The 20317-nt window shown below is 36.4% G+C and overlaps 1 protein-coding gene across 11 annotated transcripts in view; it reads right to left on the reverse strand.

Moving 5' to 3' along the window:
- MAGI2 (membrane associated guanylate kinase, WW and PDZ domain containing 2) overlaps window positions 1-20317 on the reverse strand; it is a 1347997-nt gene that overhangs the window by 472688 nt on the left and 854992 nt on the right. For all 11 annotated transcript variants that reach the window (XM_079931544.1, XM_079931541.1, XM_079931547.1 and 8 more), the window contains 2 exons: window positions 12398-12608; window positions 1706-1785 (listed from right to left, as the gene is read on the reverse strand). In XM_079931544.1, coding sequence (XP_079787670.1) covers window positions 1706-1785; window positions 12398-12608 — 291 coding nt within the window. The remainder of the gene's footprint in view (window positions 1-1705; window positions 1786-12397; window positions 12609-20317) is intronic.

Raw genomic sequence — 20317 nt, forward strand, 5'->3', positions numbered from 1 at the left:
TTACTTATTTTGTAGAAAAAGAAAAATAGTAATTAACCAGTTATAAATCACTCTGAGCTATTAGACTGTATTCTAGGACTCATTTTTTAATATCACATGAATTCACAGGTACTGGTATCATATTTTAGGCATCTACCATGCTGAGAAGACAGATGAGTACAGACATGGGAAAAACTGATAACACTGAAATGTTACAGTTATGCAAAATGTTAAACCTACATCTCTCCCAGGATTTTAAAATTTGACTTTAATAGCCTTTTATAATGAAAAGAACAACTCAAATGTACAAGACAGTTGAGAAGTTCAACAGGTACAGAACTGCAAAATCACTGAATTTATTTTAATTAGTGTATATATATATATATATGTATAGTTTTATATCTGTGGCATCAGTAAATCATAACTCCCAGATATAGCAGATCAGGTCATTTTAATTTATAACCTATCATAATTTGCAACATATGTCTTATTAGTGCCAATGAAATGTAACCTAATTGTGCTCAACAGTCTCAGGTCACAGAATAATTGTAAAGGATTCACACACATATAGCTATACTTTTATACAGAAGGCATACAGACATAGCTGTGAATATAAAATTATATGTAGTGATAAAAACTAGACATTTATGTATTCAAATATGTACATATAGCCGGTAAACTGATTTTTTATTTAGCTCAGTTGTATAACCAGCTTGTGAAGAGTTACCTTATAACATAGGAATGAACAATATTATCTTGATATTGTCTGAGAAAGACAGAATTACCATTAAAATAAAAGGACTTTTACAGTTATAGACTTCTTAAAAAGTTGACTTTCTAAAAACTTTTTTAAAAGTTTAAACACTCCTCATCACTTTCCTCACTTTTAGAGCTCTTCAATGATAGATGCCTCTGAACAAGGTTCTAATAATTTGATCAGATAAAGGCTGTGAATGTGGTCAAATAATGAATCATCAGGAGTATACGCTATTTATCATTTTAGACAAATTATAAGTACTCTTTTAACATTAAACTCAATGTTAAAAAAACTTGTATCATCAGTAACACTTCATTTATATAATTTACTAATTTAAAAACAAGGTTTACTTTCATCTAATCCTCAAAATTATTTTTAAAAACTCTTCACATAGATGAAAACAGTCAATTTTTAAGCAAATTAACGTCATTACATTGGGAACTGGAAAATACTAAAGATAACCCAGCACATTCATGCAATTAATTGTTGTATTTAAATGTTTGATTAAAGGAAAGGAGCCATACGTATAAATCTTTATATCACCGATTCCTTAATAACTAGAAGAATGCTATACCTCAAAACACAAAAATAAAATATTACTTATAGTGCCACAATACTTTTCTCTATACACCACATTTAATTCCAATGAAAAGATCAGAGTCCTCAGAGAGACATATTGCAAACAAAAACTCCCTAGTAGGTGGTGGGAAGTCAGGCCAGGAGTCAAAGAGAACCCATAGAGATCACAGAGCTGTGATGTCCAGCACAGTCCCCTCAGAGAGAAAAAGGAAAACCACATGGCACTGCTGAAATGCCGAGTTAATTCTTTCTCCTATCTGGGCATTAAATATTACAGCTTTAAAATTGTCTCAATCAGATTATGGCTTCTTTAGACAAGACCCTCTCTTAAGAAACACACATACTCTCAAAGTGCAACGCCGAAACACCATAAAAACTTAAATAACCTACCATTTTCTTTGCATTCTTCTGGAGGTTTAGCCTTTTTCGCAAGTCGTGGATCCAGCCATGATGTTGTCTTTGTGTTATGGCTGAAAAGAAAAGAGATCACTCTGAACAGACACATACTGAAAGGAACCAAGTTTATTCCTTAAGGAAAAAAAAAAAAAAAAGAGGGGGTTAGACCAACAAAATTGCAATCGATACACTTAATTTGCTTACTGGTTCTAAGTAGCCCTGAAGGAGGTGTAAGAGTAATCGTGCAAAGGCAGCTGTAAAATTGGCAACCTCAGCTCCCTGTCCTCAAAGCAGCTATTTTTATTAAAATCAACTAGAATGTTGCCAAGTTAACCTCATTGAAAATGCAGAACTCATCCAGAGCAAAAGGAATTTATTACAAATACAGGATTCTCCAGTTGGAAGCGCACAGTTCGCAGGCTCTGATACTGTTTCCTGAGTTTTGCAAAAGAATTATTTTCATCTTAAACCTGCCCTTTCATAAATGGTTGTTTTGTTACCCTTTAACTACAGAGCTGGTAGAGGCAGTACAAAAGTGATGCAAATTATAGCATGTTCTTGGGATTCCTACATTTTCTCAAAAAGTAATTAACAGCAATTTCATTAACCCGCATTTAGCTATCTTCCATCTAAATACTTTCAATCCAGCTAGGAAGATAGATAAAAATGTCTGTACTCTAGCATTTTTGGAATGGAATTCTGGGAATTAATAATTTTTAATGACAATTTCATTTTAAAAAATGTTTTCTGGGAAGTCTTTTGCCAGAAATTTAAAAAGCAAAGGAGAAAGGTTATTAGAGCACTGTCTTGAAAAGAGGTCCTGGAATTACCTGCATTGGAATCATCTGGTGGACTTATTAACAATGCATATTCTGGGAGTCTGGTAGTTCTCATAGAACTACCAAATCAGAATCTTTGAGGTGGAGCCGCAAAATCGCCATCTTTGGCTAGCACTCCAGGTGATTCTTATGCACACTGTAATTTGTTACTTGAGAACTACTCGAAACCATACATTGGAGCTAAAATCTTTACTGTGAATAGCTGTCTCAAGTTATCTCATCTATCAATGGACAAATTATCAAGGATGTGACATCTGTGAGGGCTTCAGAAATGAGCAGAGTCACAGGTGTAGAAAAGTGACATTTATATAGGGAAGAGTCAGAATGCAATGTGAAAGGAAAAAGTGGGAAAAAAGGTTAGAAATATAAACTAAAGCCAGATAATAGAGATCTTTGAACACAGTTGTAAGGAAGTCAAAATTATAATATCAATTCACATGTATTTTCTCTTTCTTCAGTGAAATTTAACTATATTTTATTGTATCAGAGCTACAAGTGTTAGCTAAATAATCTGATGAACCAATCTGCACTTAAAGCAAAGTTCAGAAAATTCTCCCAGGAAGCATATTTCATAGCAAGCTTCCAGAGTTTAAGTGCCTACTTAATGAAGGGAATTTCAAGGCGGAAAGGAGGAAGGATGGAGTTAAGCTGGGCAGTGGGCAAATGATTCCAGAGTGTTAAAGCTCTCTTTAAATAGTGTTTTCTGGATGATAGTACATCTGCCTAAGTGTAGAGCCATCTCTGATCTGAGAACTGAAACATTAATATCCTTGGGTCATGAAGTTTCTGCTCTTAAAGAAGATTCCCTTTTATTTCTTACTTTCATGTGGGGTAAACAGAAAATACCTTCCAATCATTTTCTTCACACTTAGGAACTCCTTAATGATTGATCCCTCTGAGCAGGGCTCTAATAATCTGATGAGATGAAGTCTATGAAGTTGGTGAAATTATAAATTGTCAGGAGAGCATGCTAGCTTTTATTTTCCTCCAATGTGACTTTTGTATAGTGTGATAGCACTTCATTATCGACTACCAGAAGGATGTAAAGTACTGCAGTATCTCATTCTGGTCCTCATTTACAGTCATGTCAATATCATCTAGGCTTTTCCCCTCAAATAAAGACTTGATGCCCATGGACAGAAAGGGGGTTATGACTATCCTGTTGTGAGGATAGTTGCACTGGGTTCAGTGCTTGCTGCTCCCATTTGAAAAATAAAGTCACTGTAAAGATGCTCTTTATAGACATGCCTCAGTTCAAAGTTTGTGTGTGCTGTGTGTGTGTGTGTGCGTGTGTGTGTATGAGAGTGTGTTGATGTCTACGTTTTTATATACTAGCAACAAATTTGGGAGGTGACTAAGGAAAATAAACTTCCCTTCTTTTTACCCACATCTGCTTCTTCCAAATTCTTCCCCCCTTTTTGGAGGAAAGTCATTTCTAGGTCTCTAAGACATATTCACAAAAGCACACACACCTATGGATAATTATGAAGGGGCCATTACTAAGCCACCGCAGGGAGTCAAATTACCATTTCTATACCACACCACCATGGGTCTCAAATACCGGCTAATTTAGTAGAGAAGCATGTATTTCCTAGCTTTCCTGAGTTTCTATAAAGCATTTCATTACAGGATGATTGTTTTTTAGGTTGAGCTAGCATTAACGGTATGTCACTTTAATAGATTTTGACAGCTTGAGTCTCTTAGAGTTAACAGCATTTTTTGCTGATCTTCTGAAATGATGCTGAAGGAAAGTGGGTAGTAGTTACCTCCAGCAATTGTCGCAAACATCACATGAAGATACCGCACAGTATTTTTCAACAGTGGTTCTCACAAGCCTTGTAATTTGCATGCTTCTTCAAGATGCCTTAGAAAGGGAATATTTTTAATGCATTTAGGAGACAATGGACCAAGTGGCTTTTCCACTTCCCTTAAACTATATATTTTTAAACCTCAACAATTCCCTTTGAAAATAGGATTCAACACTGGGCAGGAGACTGTGTAAAATGGGACAGTTGAAGGATTTTTCACAATCTGCATACTATCCTCCCTCAAGTTTGAGGATGTGATTTCCTTTCACTTTCATTGCTAGAGTAGATTCAGACGCAGAATACCAGTTTTCTGCTTTTCTCCAAATCGTGGGGAGCACAAATGACAGGAAGGTAAGATGCTAATATTGTATAATCTTGTATTTCAATACTAGTTTCTTTAACAGGGACACATACACATATAGAGGCTACGTTTGCAAAGAAACTTCTAGCTGAGGAATGGAACACACATTTTCGAGGAACTTTGAATCATAATAATATACTACTCTATGTATTTCTATGGATAACGTTAATGTGAGGATTATGAAAAGTGAGAGATTAAGTGGAGTCAGTGGCTATTCAAGTCGTATAACTGTCCTATTTAAAAATCCAGATGAAAACCTTAAAGCATGGTCTATCCAAAAGTCTTCTCTGATTTTAAACTAAGTCTATCTGGAGGACTGGAGCAAACCAGAAGTGAAATTTCATTCAACTTGGCAATTCTAGTTTAAATTCATATCAGAATGGCCTTGATGATGTGATAGGCTAACTTGCAATGATTAGAAATTTCTGGATATTTTGTAAGTGTAACCTTTGCCAAATTGACAAAAGCAGCACATTAAATAATATCTTATTTTTTGAGGAGACGTTCTTCTCATACAGAAAATGCTTCCCTTCAACAGGAAAAGCTGCTGACATTATGCCACACCATTGAAAAGTTATTCTTACTATCTTGTAACATTTCCTGATGGTCTACTTTGTCAGGGACTGTTGTAGAACTTTCACAGCTCACTTCATTTGATGCTAATGAGTCTCTGTGGCTCGTATTTTTAACTCCATTTTACAGATAGAGAAAGGAAGGTTGAGAGAAGATAGGTAATTTGTCCAAGGTTACACACCTAGTGCATGAAAGTGAAAGAGCTAGCATTAAACAGACATATCTGATTCCCAAGGCCAAAGTTTTTTTTATGGTCCAAAACCAGAGGCATACTAAACTTAAAACTTCGCTTTTGATACGGAGGTGCTTTATTTGACTCCCTTGGGGGGTAATCAGAGATCTTTTTCCCACCTCCATAGCCAGTGGTTTACAAACTGAGGCCTTTATCTCCTATGTGAGAATAGTAATCACTGATTAAATGACTGTGTTGAATGCTTGGTACTTAGTAGGTATTATATTAAATTGCACATGCATAGAGATGATATAATCACTGGAAACATTTTCTCCTTACAAACCTGAATATCCAAATCACTTTAAAATCAAATTTGAGTATTTTTCTAGAATAAAGTCTTAAAATGGTGATTTATATAATCTACATATGAATATTAGGTCTTAGAGGTTATAAAGAATTAGGTTAATAAAAATGCTATCAAATGAGTAGAGTGTTTATTAGGAGAAAAACAAAATTGTCATATAGATCGTGCCACAGTCTACCCTCCATTCTACTTTTCCATCTACTCTATGTTTGTCCAGTTGGGGCGCAAACTCCATAATGGTTTCCTAGGTATATATACGGCTCGATTCAAACCCAATTTTAAGACAAATCCTCTTTTCCTTTCTCTCTCTCTTTTTTTTTCTTTTTTTGTGGTATGCGGGCCTCTCACTGTTGTGGCCTTTCCCGTTGCAGAGCACAGGCTCCGGACGCACAGGTTCAGTGGCCATGGCTCACGGGCCCAGCCGCTCCGCGGCATGTGGGATCTTCCCCGACCGGGGCACGAACTCCGTGTCCCCTGCATCGGCAGGCAGACTCTCAACCACTGCGCCACCAGGGAAGCCCCTCCTTTCTCTTTTCACTGTTTCCTTTTCCTCTCTCCTTCCTACCTTTGTCTTGACACCAAGATCAAAATAATGTTTTCACTACTGCACAAATACTGATGACATTTCATCACCTGAAATCTGATTAGTAGAATGAGAAACTTTTATTATCAAATACACTCCTTTCCTTAGCTCCATTTTCTCTAAAAAACAGTAACAGACTTAAAACAATGACAAACACATTGAATTTAAAAAGTTCTCCAAAAAAGCCAATTCTGAATCTCAGTCTTTATCTGATACACTGTATTTTCATCCTGGGAAATACTAAGAAGAATAATAAGAGATTGAACTCAATAATATCTGATGGCATGAAACATAATAACCTTTTGAAGAAGGTAAACAAGGCCCAGGTAAATATTTTAGAGTCCTCTGAGCAATTCAAGATGTATGTGGATGTTAAAGTTCCAACAGTGGTCATGTAGGTTCAGAATCAATAATATCATAGAGATTATTGAGTGTATTTTACGTATTTTTAAAAATTAACATTAGTTTTTAGAGGAATATAGACTGATTCCATTTTATACTATAGTCAATAAAATCCTCAGAGTGATTACATTGTTTTCTGGAAGCTTTTGTCTTCCCTCTAGATCATCATTTCAAAAGGAAGAACTATTAAATGCAATGATTGGATACATTTAATGAGCAGCAGAAGCTTTTTTGTTCAAGACTTGCATTGTGCTACTATCTTTTCTATTTATACATTGGTAATCCACAGAAAAAATAACTGTCAGCCTCTACAGTGGGTTATCTGTTTCCTAAATAATATTCCTAAAATTTCATTAAGTATATGAACATATGAGTTTGCCATCATATTGTCTTTCATATGTTCAGAAAACATTTTTAAAAGCAGTTTTATCATAAATATTGTTTTGGATATTATGGTTATTTGTTACATACTAATGCTTGGTCTAAAACACTTATTTTCTGTTTAGAGATTGCACTAGAATCCTGTGCAGAAAAAAACATATAAAAATGGTCACTATATCTACTGTTATTGTAATACAAATTACAGAGAGTAAGTCAAGACAAGATTTTACGACTCATCAGTATGTGCTGAGCCTCGAATGACAAAGCATTAGGCTTTACCCAAAAAACGCCTTTTCTTTTCAATAAATTTCTCAAATATTTTGTCTTCTTTTAATAAATGAAAGTTCTAAATTTGTTGAAAATGGTAATTGGCGATTTACATAAAACTTAAGGAAATACAGCAACACAAGAAGCAACAGATTGTGTGTCTTATTTAGAATTTAAAAGCAAATTCAGCCCTTTACAAAGACTGGGGAAACCATGTATAGCCATGACATTTTTCACAGATGTGATTTTCAGTTTCAAAAGCTTGCTTTGAAAAAATCTATTATTTAAGATGACATAGCATTCACTGCCATTCAGGAAGCTGGTAGTAAACAAATAGGTTCTTGTTGCCGTTTTGTTTTTTGCCAAAGCAATAGCAGTCTCTTGTATGTCACTAACTAAACTGACTCCCAAACAAAGAACTAATTTAATGGGATTCCCAAAGCATGTCAACCCAGATTAATCCTGTGGCAGCTATTCTTTACGGAACATTCAGCCTCTGCAGAATGAATTTCTGGCTGAGAAACTTATAAAACAAATACTATTTGTACTATAAAACTTTTTTTTCAGCCAATGCCTGTTTATATATTGTGGAGGTAGTATGGGATAATGGCAATGGCTTTGCAGGGTCACAAAGCTATAAGACCTTGGGAATGTTAATTTGTCCAAGGGTGCCTTATATCTCACCTATAAAATGGGGGTACCTCAAATGCTTTACAGGGTGGTTATGATATAATACATGTAAAGTACGCACCATGGCAAATTAGTTAAGAGCAAGGGCCCTGGAGCCAGTGTATGTCCCATGAAAACATGAATCGTGTCAGTTTTGTTGACCCCTATATTCCTAGGGTTCAATAAAATAGTTCCTAGCACACAGTATGTGCCCAATAAATATGTGCTGAAAAAATGAAATCAAACATCCTGGCTTTGTCAATTCCTGGTTATATGACCAAGGGCGAGCTACTTACCTCTATAAGCCTCAGCAGCTATCTAAAGTGAGAATTAAATGAGCAAAGTGTAAATGCTTAACAGACTAGCTATTACTGTTAAACAAGCTGAACACAGCATGAAAAAAGTAGGCACTCAATATGTGGTAACTATTATTACTAATTTGAATTTAAAATTAATATACTGTCTATTTTAAAAGATAATATTAATGAAAAGATAGTATGAGTTAAGGAAACTACTGGTTTTAAATAATGTTATGTATTTGAAAGCCTTTTTAAAATTGCTAAACATGTGACATTATAAATGCTTTAAAGCATGTTTGGAAGAGTACATTCACCTGCATTTAAAATTCTGTTGTTTAAAAATACTTTCTCAGATATTTACCTTTTCCCATTAAATATCACTGTAAGTGATAAAAGGAATCCGCTTTTATTATTCAGCAAAGGAAGTAGTTTTGAAGAGTGTGGGAAATACAGTTGGCCCACGTGTTCAGTATTGAGAACAATGACAAAAATGCCTCTCATATTCTAAATGCAGCACTTGTAAAGTACTGAGATATAAACTACTTTCCAATACTGAGTAAATCAGTAATTATTTTAAAACATTATTGCATGGAAGACAAAAAAATGAAATTACTTATTACCTTAACTCAAAACCCACCACATATATATATACACACACACACACACACATACACACATACATACATGTATGTATGTATGTATACATATGTGTGTGTATTTCAAAAATATATACGTAAATGAACACTTCAGCATAGGTAGAGTTCCCCTCTTCTACTCAGAAATGAGTGTGTATATATATATATATATATATATATATATATATATATATATAAATTTTTACACAGAACTGCAGGGTCCTTCTCCTTTATTTCACTTATTTTATATTTTATCATGATATTTGTTCCACTGGAAACAAGATTCAGTAAAGTGTAGTAAGGACGTGTTACCTACCAGGGGAGACTTCCATTACTCTAAGCAACTCTCGCAATATTCGTACCAGAGTAGTTTTCACTGGTATCATCAGCTCTCCTTACCTCACAAATCTCTAATTTTCTGTCTCTTCTACCTTTTCTTCTGCTTTACCTTCCTCTTAACTTACTCTACCTTCCCTTTTTATTTTCTTTTTTCACTATGATTTTGCTTCAGGACTGCAAACTTTTATGTTACAAATAATATTTGTTTTTTAAGTTTCTTGGCCAGAAATTCTGGGACATATCATGACTTAGTCCCTAAGAAACTCCTAATGCCCCATCATGGTCCCTCTCCTGTCCCTGCATCCTTCTCTACCAGATTGTTTCCAAGGGACTTTTATAGTATAGAGTTAATTTACATAATAATTCATTATGAATTCCACAGCAAAGATACCCACAGATTAATGACAGTGGGTTGAAATGTTGATTTTGTCAAATGTAGTTAGGAAGGAAAGATGTCCTCCCGAGCAAAGAGTGCCAGCAGTCAGGAGAAAATTAACTGAGGGAAAAGTACAGCAGAGTGAAATGCAGGTCAGTGAGAAAGGAAGAGGCAGCGCAGGTTGTGACGGTGTGAAAATGAGGGACCAGATGAAAAAGACACTGATTCCTCCTTGCTCTGTGACACCTGAGCTTATCACACTGAGTCGTGAGAGTCAAAGTAAACTTTTTGAAGGAAGAAAAGACAGATCTCAGATCTCAAGCTGGTCCTGGTGAAGGGTGGACCAGGGGATGCCTCCGTTCTGTGAATGACTTCTTTAAGCAGGCATTTGCCACTGCCTCTTACATTGATCACCTTTCCATCACACGCTCACTTCAGCCCTTACTCCAGGCTTCTTCTCTCTCCCTGACCTCTGCATGAGTCTCCCTCAGCATTAGCATTCTCACTGCGAATCAAACTGTCTCTTTTTTTTTTTGTCTTAATTTTTCAGCTCAACATCTCTGCTAATACTACCAGTCTTCTCACTGGTCTTTGCAATGACAGTTCCTATATCTGGATGCTCTATCTACCTGTTACCTACTTTTCAAGTCTATGTTATTTTACCTTCCCTAGGATGCTTCCTTTTATTAAGTCTACGCTAAGCGTATCCTTCTCTGAATAGTATCACAAAACTCAAAAATCAATTGTTTACTAATTAACTATTCCTCTTATTCTCTCTTCCCCAACTTGACAATAAATTTAAGAGCAGGAACAAAATCTAATGAATCTTTGGATTCTGACACTGGATGACTGACTACAATATTAATAAGAGTCATTTTGGTCAATTCTCCCAAGTCCTGACAGAGCCTCATCATTTACTATAACATGAACACAACTTCTGTCTTACGAGAAGTCCTTTTTCTCCACAATCCCAAAATCTGACACAGTTAAAAGGGGAAAGTTTATATTATAATCATAAAAAAGGAGGTTTTTATAATCGCAATTGGAAACACTGTAAGGACACAGTTTTTTCATCAACTTGCCATGCTGGTTTTCTTTTATTACTTCCACATGTCTTACTCCGCCTGTATTATATAATAAAAATGTGTATGTCATCAGTCTCCCTGTTCTGAACATCAGTTGTTCTGAACACCAATGCATGACCTCACATCTAGGGTTTATATTTTGACTTCTGGTCTGCACTGGCGCTATGCTATGCTTATCAATAACAAAATTATGTTTTTGATATAAACACTTTCGAACATTTAAAAAATTCTATAAGACTTTCTCTTTTCCAATTAATTGATAAAAGATGTCTCTGGGTCATTGATTATAGCAATAAGAAATATGCAAGAGATTCTTATTCTTTTTTTCTTTTTTAAACTTATAAGATTTGTCAAAAGGTGAATGGTGGTAATATATTTTCTGCATTTCTCATCCATGTTGGAGTCAAGCAGAGCACCAAGTAATTACCTGGTTATGTATTTCCTTGGCCACATGTTACAAAGTTTTCATGTGAGAATTAAATATTGGCATGTGGTAACATTCCAATTTCACAATTGAGTTCTGCCTATGGAGATCTAAGTCACAAATCACTCCAGGTTGGGAAGGGGAATCTAGTTTTAATATTTTTCTCAATAGTCAGAGTTTACATATTTATATCTACTATCGGCACTGAAAACTTCAGATTCTATTAATTTTTCTCTTTGAGTCTTCTACAACTTTGAGGGAATAAGGGTTGTTGTTCATTTACAATATTTTTAGTTTTTATTCTTTCTAATGAACGTTTTGATTGTCTCATGCACATCAACAATTTAATTTTGAGCTAAGATCAACTTAGGAGTTTTAAAAAGTTGTTCTACTCCTAGAAGGTAAAGAAAAGGAAAGCTAGACAATGTTGTTAATAAAATATATAAAAATTCAGTTTGGGAAAAAAAGTCCCTAAAGAAAGAAAAGATTAGATTGAGTATGTATCACTAGTGAGTTCAGAATTAGCATTTCATTTTCCTTGCCAAGTCATAAAAATGGTAAGCAACAAATAGAATGGAATTTAATAAAAATAAGTATGATGAGCTATACAAACACATGATTTGATTGACACCTGACCTCAGGGTCAAATGCTTAAAACACTCTCATTTGTGACTAGCAAGTATTTTGCTCTCAATAGTTGCATCCTATTAAACCACTGGACATGATGGTTGAGGTTTCCACCAATTTGAATTAAAAGATGGGGATTATCTCATTTGAACTACATGGAGGTCTTGGAAGGGTAGAGTAAGCATTTCCTCATGACAAATTCACTATTTCTAATTCAATAATAACATCACATGGAGATTTGCCTTTTTAGTCATGACTGCAACAAATTTTACAGTGGTATTGCTTAACTCATTCGTTGATTTATAGCTGTAAACTAGGATCTTTAATTGTATTAAGGTGCTATCCCCTTATTCTCTTACAAAGAAGGAAGCTAATATCACAATTGATGAAATTCAATACTTTGACCACATCTCCATTTACAACATCATTTATGTACTACTATGATCTTTGTGGAAATGTTCAGAGAAATGTGTGAAACTCACTCAATGAAGTAGACTTCACCCTTCTCTGTATAGGCCATTTCCCAGTTATCAGGCAATGGGTCTGATTCATCATGCTCTTCAGGTTTAGTTGGTTTTGCATCATCCATCTGTTCCTTCACCTCCTCGGGCTGACTATACACTGGTGCAGGATAAGGCTGGGAGGGTGTCTCCCCTGAGGCACCTGCACTCTTGTCTTCATGTTCACTGGATTCTATGAGAGAACAAGAGCATAGGGTTAGTCACTCGAGCCACTGTAACTTCTGAGTGAGTGCGGACTACGCTCTTCAGGGAATGGGCTCTGTGAAGGCTAATAGGAAAAGCACAATTGTAACCAGCTCTGAAAATTATCAGTAGGCCTATTGGAGTTCCCTTTTCACTCATCATTCTCACCGATCCTTCAACGAATTATTGCTGATGACTAACCTGGACGACCATTTCACAATGCAGGTGTGGCAGACAGCGTAATGCTCCCTACGGATGCCCATGCCCTACGCCCTGGAACATGTGATTTTTACCTTACATGGCAAAAGAAGATTTGCAGAACTGATTAAACTAAGGACCTTGCGATTGGGGGATTATCTTCAACTATTCAGGTGGGCTTATTTTAATGACAAGCCTCTTTACAAGTGTAAGAGGAAAGCAGAAGACGAGTGTGAGAGGGAGATGTGACTACTGAAGAATGGCAAAAGAGATGCACTGGTGCTGACTTTGAAGATAGAAAGGGACCAAACACAAGCTAAGAAATGGGGGTGGCCTTTAGAAGTTGGCAAGGCAAAAGAATAGATTCTCTTCTAGAGCCTCTAGAAAAGAACAGTTTTTCAGACATCTTGATTTTAGCCCAGTAAGACCCAGGTCAGACCTCTAACCTACAGAGATGTATGATAAAAAATATGCATTGTTTTAAGCCACTAGGTGTGTGGTATTTGTTACAGTAGCAATAGAAAACTAATGCAACAGAGCAAAAACTAAAAGAGATACATACCTTAAGAGAAATGATAAAAGGCTTGGAGGACAGACCCAAGGGTACCAACATGCAAATGGTATGAGCTCCAGAATGAGGAAAAGGGCCACATGGAGAAGAAATAACAACTCAATAAAAATAGAATATAAGTTGCCTAAAATGAAGAAACACTTGAGTCTGAAGATTAAAATGGTTCACTGAATCTGAGGCCAAATTAATGAAGTATTTATTTCACCTAAACACATCTAGGTGAAATTTCCAAGCTCCAATGTTAAGAAACAACTTTACCAGCTTCCACATTGAAGAAAAGTACCCACAAAAAAGAGGAACAGAAGATCATCAGACGTTTCATCTATAATACCCTAAGCTCAAAGACAGTAAGGTGACATCTGTAGTAACTTGAGGAAAAGAAAAGTACAGCAACCCAAGAACTTAACTCTACCAAAATATTATTCATCTATCTAGGCAAAAGAAAGTCACTTTTAAACCTGCAAAAGTTCTGAATGAAATCTTACCTTTGGAAAGCTCAGGTTCAGAGAAATTTCCTACAAGGTAAGATGGTGATTGGGAGAGACATTCAAAGGGGAAATTTAGATTTAAGGTACTCCCTGGTTCATTCAGGGATTCAGCACCACTATATTTAGGTTTTGGTCTCGGGTGTGGCAAGGTAATGGTAAGAAGAGGGAAACCACAGGAAAGATCAAGGGAGCCAAAAGCAGAGGGGGCCTATAACTACTTTAGTTTGGAACTTTGGGAGGAATGTTTCCTGCAGAGTGGCTCCAAATCTCCACTGGGGTGTCAGAGATAAATGGATGAACACATTTGGCAAATACCACTCCCAAGACTTCCCTGTGGCGTGCACATCACGCAGAAGTCCAAGTATGCTCTTCTGGAGACTTGGAAAGTAGCTAAGAATAGAGAACTGATCCGCCTGCACTGAGGGTCACTATGGCTTCTTCACAGCAGAAGGCGTGGTGGGGACAGCTTAACCCAGAAACTGGAAGGAGACACTACTGACATACAATGTTAATGTGATGGTGAGGCAGCCTTCTTGGAAATATGAAATTCCACAATTGTTTGGGAACCTAATCCATAGCTATTAACATTAAAAAATATATACAAATACATATATGCTTCGACTCAGTAATCCCAGTTTGAGAATATAACCTCTAGGAATAAAGGTGGTGGTGTATAAAAACACCTATATGATAATATTTACCGTAGCACTGTTTGTAGTAGCAAAGACCTGGAAACGATTTGGATGCCTATCAATGAGGGTATGATTAAACAAATTGTGGTTATCATTACCATGGAAAACTATGTAGTGTAAAGACCTGCTGACCTGGAAAAGGTGCTAATCATTACTATTCAAAGAGTAATCCAAATTGAAGAGTAATACGTGTACACTGTTAATTCTGTTTTAAAAAAAAAAGCAAACAGCAAGCTAGATATATGCATATAATTTTGTTTACAACTATATGAACAAAAAAACAAGATGGAAAGATGTACAACAGATGGTTAACTTTGATTAAACAAAAACAGTAAATTTGTATGGGTGTGGGAGTTTTTTTACATATCTTTGCATTAGTTGGCTATTATATTTATAAGTTTAAAAATAATAAAGGTAATTTAAAATGAGTAAATTAAAGTAGAATGTACTTTTTGTCTTAATCAACGGCTTGGATTAATTTTTTTCCCCATATGTGTCAGTCTCAGAGAGCAATATGAAAGCATCTTTAGGAATTAGGACAAGAACACTTTACAAGCTTTTGTTGTTTTGCCCTTAAACCAAGAAGATTTTATTAAAATAATATGGTCCTTAGTGATGTAGTCTCCCAGCTGATTCTTCATACAGATTTAACCTTTGTAAATTGTGCAGGAAAGAAACAGCAAGAGAAGGTACCATTGCTCTTTTTAGATTCTCCTTGCTGTACCTTATTACCGCATGTAATTACCAATACGTGAAGCGTACCGTTCTCAGGTATTTCCAAATGTCGTGTTGCATTTGAAAAGTTGAAAAGCAAGGTCATGATCTGAACACATTCATTTATTCCATATTCACCTAATCAGTATTTATTAAACACTCAATTGGCGTCAGGCACCGAGGACAGAAGAGCAAACAAGAGAGGCATGATCCTTGCTCTCACAGAACTCGAAGTATTTCAAGATGTGTAGTCTTTAAACAATTTTAAGTGCGATGAATACTATCAAAGGGAAAGATGAGATCTTACGCATACACATTCCTCATGAAGAATCAAGGAAAGCCCTTTTTCCAACATGCTATCAGATCTGAGACTAGAAAAAGGAGTCAAGTGACTTCTTTCAGAGCAAAGTAAGGGAGAAAGAAATACATAAAAAAGGAATAGATTAGGCCTTAGAAAGCATGCTCAGAATTTGGGACTGTATCCTGAGAGTAACGAGAAGGTACTGATGTGTCTTAATCAAGGGGATGACACAAGTAGGTTTTTATTCTCCGCAAAGACCCTCTTAGCTATTCTGGGGGTTTGAGAGTGTTAAGAGTAGATATTTACAGACCATTGGGGAGTTATTTTTGTGATTGAGACAGAGACGTTGGTGGCATGGGCATGACTTCTTTTTATGAACTGAAAAAAAATGTAGAATACGGATTTGGTATGATATTTTTAAAAAGGTACAGATAAGGACAAATGAGAAGTCATGGTAAACCCAGTGGGGGGCAAAGCAATTCACTGAGCTAGGCACCATGACAGGAGGAGCAGGACTCTGTCAGGAGTGGGAAAGATAATGGCTGTAATTTTAGGCACAACAGATGGAAGTCCATGCCAAACTCACAATGGAGATGTCAAGTCAATGAGTTCTTGGCTGGAGAGAATCAGCTTGAAAGACTACAGCATACGGATAGATTGTATTATAATTTAAGCCACAGGAGTGAATGAAATTGCCTAGAGAGACAGTGCAGCAAGTGGAAACAAGAATACCTAGAGCAGCTGTCTGAGGAACTCCAACATTTAAGTCATAGAGAGAATGACGAGGGAAGAGCAACCAGGGAAGTAACGGAAAAACCAGTTGATCTTTATGTCACAGAAGCCAAGCAAAGGTGTATGAGGAGGAAACACTTAACTGTGGCCAAAACTTCTAAACAGTCCATCAGCAAGATTAGGATGTAAAATCTAATGAAATTCAAGATATGGAGGTCACTGGGAATGTTAGCTACCAGCTGTGGTACTAGTTGCAGTGGAGTGGTGGATGGGAAGGCCAAGCTGGAATGGATTAAATGAATGCATAAAGAGAAAATATAGAATATGCTAACAGAGAAAGTCAAAGATTAGCTATGAACAAATAAACTTTTTTCTTCATCTAAATAACTATTATATTTTCAAGAGAAATGTGAGACATCTCCTGAAAAAAAAAAGTCTAGAGTCTTTGGAGATGTCTATAGCTATATTTATAACTATTGATGTGCTAGAGATTACTGAGCCATGTTCTCCCAGTTTATCTAGCTCATTTATTCATTCATTCCTTTATTCTTATCTAATCAATCAATTGTTACATTAGCAAACATGAATTTATACCTACAATGTGCAAGATACTTGACAACAGCTTAATGGGGGAGAGAAAAAGAACTTTTTATCAGGCTACTGAGAATTGGGTTGAAATGTAAGTAATAAGGAGCATCCACTTTCTTTATTTGAGGAAAATAAGAGAAAAAAAATGAGTAAGGCAAATGGACAACCACAACTTCCCCACGTTTACTATTCATAAAGGTTAATCTAGGGATGTAGTTTATGGTGAGGGTCAAGGGCTTCTGGTAAAATGCAGAATCAAGCTAATATACCCACAGGCAGTACTGAACCACGGCAGGCTTCCCATGCAGGGGTAGAACCTGTTCCCGGAAGAGCCGTGCAGGGTATTAAGAGGAAATAAAAAGAGGACTTGAGCCAAGGAGGCCCAGATTATCCTTCAAAGATGTATCACTCAGAGAAGTCACTCTACCTCTTTTGGGCAGAATAAGTCAAGGAGCCAGTGGAGTGAAAATTAAGTACCCTCTTTGACATGCAAGACAACATGGGAGGTGGGGAGGAAGTACTTCCCCCCAATGGATAACAATGCAGAGTACTACCACAATGATTTATTGAAGGATACTCAGTGACACAAAAGAGCTGTATACAATTCTCTAGGGAGACGATAAGACACAGGGAAACAAGAGTACCTAAGGCAGCTGTCTGAGAAACTCCATTATTTAACAGTCAGCAAAGGAAGAAATGGGCATTATACTTGCTATATTATGTACTAGGAAAATGGTAGTAATTAATTAATTAATTGAGCATCTGTTAAGCCCCTGCTAAGTGCCAAGCACTAGGCTAGGCAGTGGGCAGTTAAGGAGACTGTGGGCCAAATGGTAAGTATTAGTTTGCTAGGGCTGTCATAACAAAATAGAACAAAACTGGATGACTTAATAAAAATTTATTGTTTTACAGTTCTGGAGACTAGAAACCCTAGAACAAGGGTTCACCAGCAGGGTCATGCTCCCTCTGAAGATGTTACAGGAGGATCTGTTCCAGACCTCTCTGCTGGCTTGTGGTAGTTCCTTGGTTTGTGGCAGCATAACTACAATCTCCATATGGTATTCTCCCTGCATACATGCCTGGGTCCTAATTTCCCCTTTTTAGAAGGAGACTAGTCGTACTGGGTCAGGGGCAGTTAAGGAGACTGTGGGCCAAACTTAATTAGTAGAACTAATTACTACTACTACTTAGTTAAGATAACCTCATCCTATTTCCAAATAAGATCACATTCTGAGACTCTGGTGGTTTGGACTTCAACATATGAATTTTGGGGGGAAACAATTCAACTCATTAAATAGTATATTAGGCAAGTTTATCTTACAATCCACCGAACCAATATTTACCATGTCTGGGACTATAAATTATCATTTCATGCTACGTTACAATCGTTTCCCTGCTTAATAAGGAGAATAGAAATTAACTTCACTACATTTTAGATAACATGTCTTTCTTCTGTATGTGGCTTAATATTTTTAAAAATCAGATATGTTGGGTATTATATAAGTAACTGAGAAAGTACCCATTAAGAACAGAATGGACTTTTTAAAAAATAGGCTTTATATTTTAGATCAATTTTAAGTTCACAGCAAAATTAAGAGAAAGGTACAGAAATTTCCTATGTACTCCCTGTCCCCACAAATGCATTGTCTCCCCCATTACGAACATCCTCCACCAGCGTGGTGCATTTATTACAACTGATGAACTTACAGTGACACATCATTATCACCCAAATCAATAGTTTACATCAGGGTTCACTCTCGGTGTTGTATGTTTTATGGGTTTCAACAAATGTATAATGACACACATCCACCACTGTAATATACACAGTAGTTTCACTGCCTTAAAAGTCCTCTGTGCTCTGCTTTTCATCCCTCTCTCTCCTCTAACTCTTGGAAACCACTGATGTTTTTACTGTCTCCATAGTTTTGCCTTTTCCAGAGTGTCATATAGTATAGAGAGTCTTTTCAGATTTGCTTCTTTCATTTAGTAATACACATTTAAGTTTGCTTGATGTCTTTTTTTGCAGGGCTCTCACTGCTGTGGCCTCTCCCATTGCACAGCACAGGCTCCGGATGCGCAGGCTCAGTGGCCATGGCTCACGGGCCCAGCTGCTCCGCGGCATGTGGGATCTTCCCAGACTGGGGCACAAACCCGTGTCCCCTGCCTCGGCAGGCGGACCCCCAACCACTGTGCCACCAGGGAAGCCCTGCGTGATGTCTTTTAATAGCTTTATAGCTCATTTATTTGCAGCACTGTATAATAATCCATTGTCTGGATGTACCACCAAAACATACTTTTAGTAATTAAGGATAGGAAAGAACAGATTTTACCGACCAGCCAAGGTGCATGCGTAGCCATTCCTGCTAGCACTCCCCTCCCCCCATGGAGTTCAGCTTAAAGTTACATGCATGCAAATGTGCCCTAACACAGATCTCATATATGTCAGATCTGCAGTTTGAGAAACCTTAGACTGTTTAAATTCTGACTAGAGAAAGAGCCAAATAACCCCAAGCACGTTTTACTTTTATAGTGGTTTGAAGGTATTTCTTGATTAAGCAGTGGTCATGTAGAATTGCCCTTTTTAACTTCTAAGACACATTTCTCAGCATGGTTTTATTGTTAAATCCAAACATGAATTTTGTGATATGTAAATTAATTTCCCCCCAAGACGCTTGCTGCTTAAGTGAAAAGACTTTATCAAACACTGGCATGTTTTGAGCATTCCATTTTGCATTTCTCGGTCCCCTAGATGCCTTACAAACCAGAGCAAGGGGTTTATTTTTGCCATAACAATAGAAACAAAAAATATTTCAATAAAGAAGGAACACCTATTTATAAAGAATGATAATCATAAAGAAAAATTTCCCTTTGACCAGGACTGTTGTATTTCCTAGAAATTTATAGAAACATTGAGAAACAGAATAGGCATTGGTAATATACAGTCTTATAAGCAATGGCCTATAAAAACATGTTTTATGTACACTTTTATTGCTGTGAAGAATTAAGAAATATAGTTTCTTTCATCTTTCCTACCCTAAAGTTTTGTTGGATTCAGCAAATAATTTCCTTCTTCCCATAAGAAATTCAGAAAAACTCAAAGATCTGTATATAGTACAGGGACTGAAAACCATTTAATGGGAAGAGAGGTAAATGTATGCATTTTTGCATTTAGTACAGTCTGCATAAATTCTACAGTTCTGGTCCAGTCTCAGGTTTTGATATTACAGTGTGTATAGTAGCCATTCCCCTTACTTACACGTTTATTACCCTATCAGTATCTAACACATTGCCTTTTGGATACAAGACTAAGGATAAATCAGAAATACCATGGTTTTGAATGTCCCTACTGAGTTTTATTAAAGAATAATCAGAAACCAAGATAAAACCATTTCAAGAAGAAGATTGCCTATTTTA

Source organism: Stenella coeruleoalba, assembly GCF_951394435.1.
Source record: "Stenella coeruleoalba genome assembly, chromosome: 9".
Lineage (NCBI taxonomy): Eukaryota > Metazoa > Chordata > Mammalia > Artiodactyla > Delphinidae > Stenella > Stenella coeruleoalba.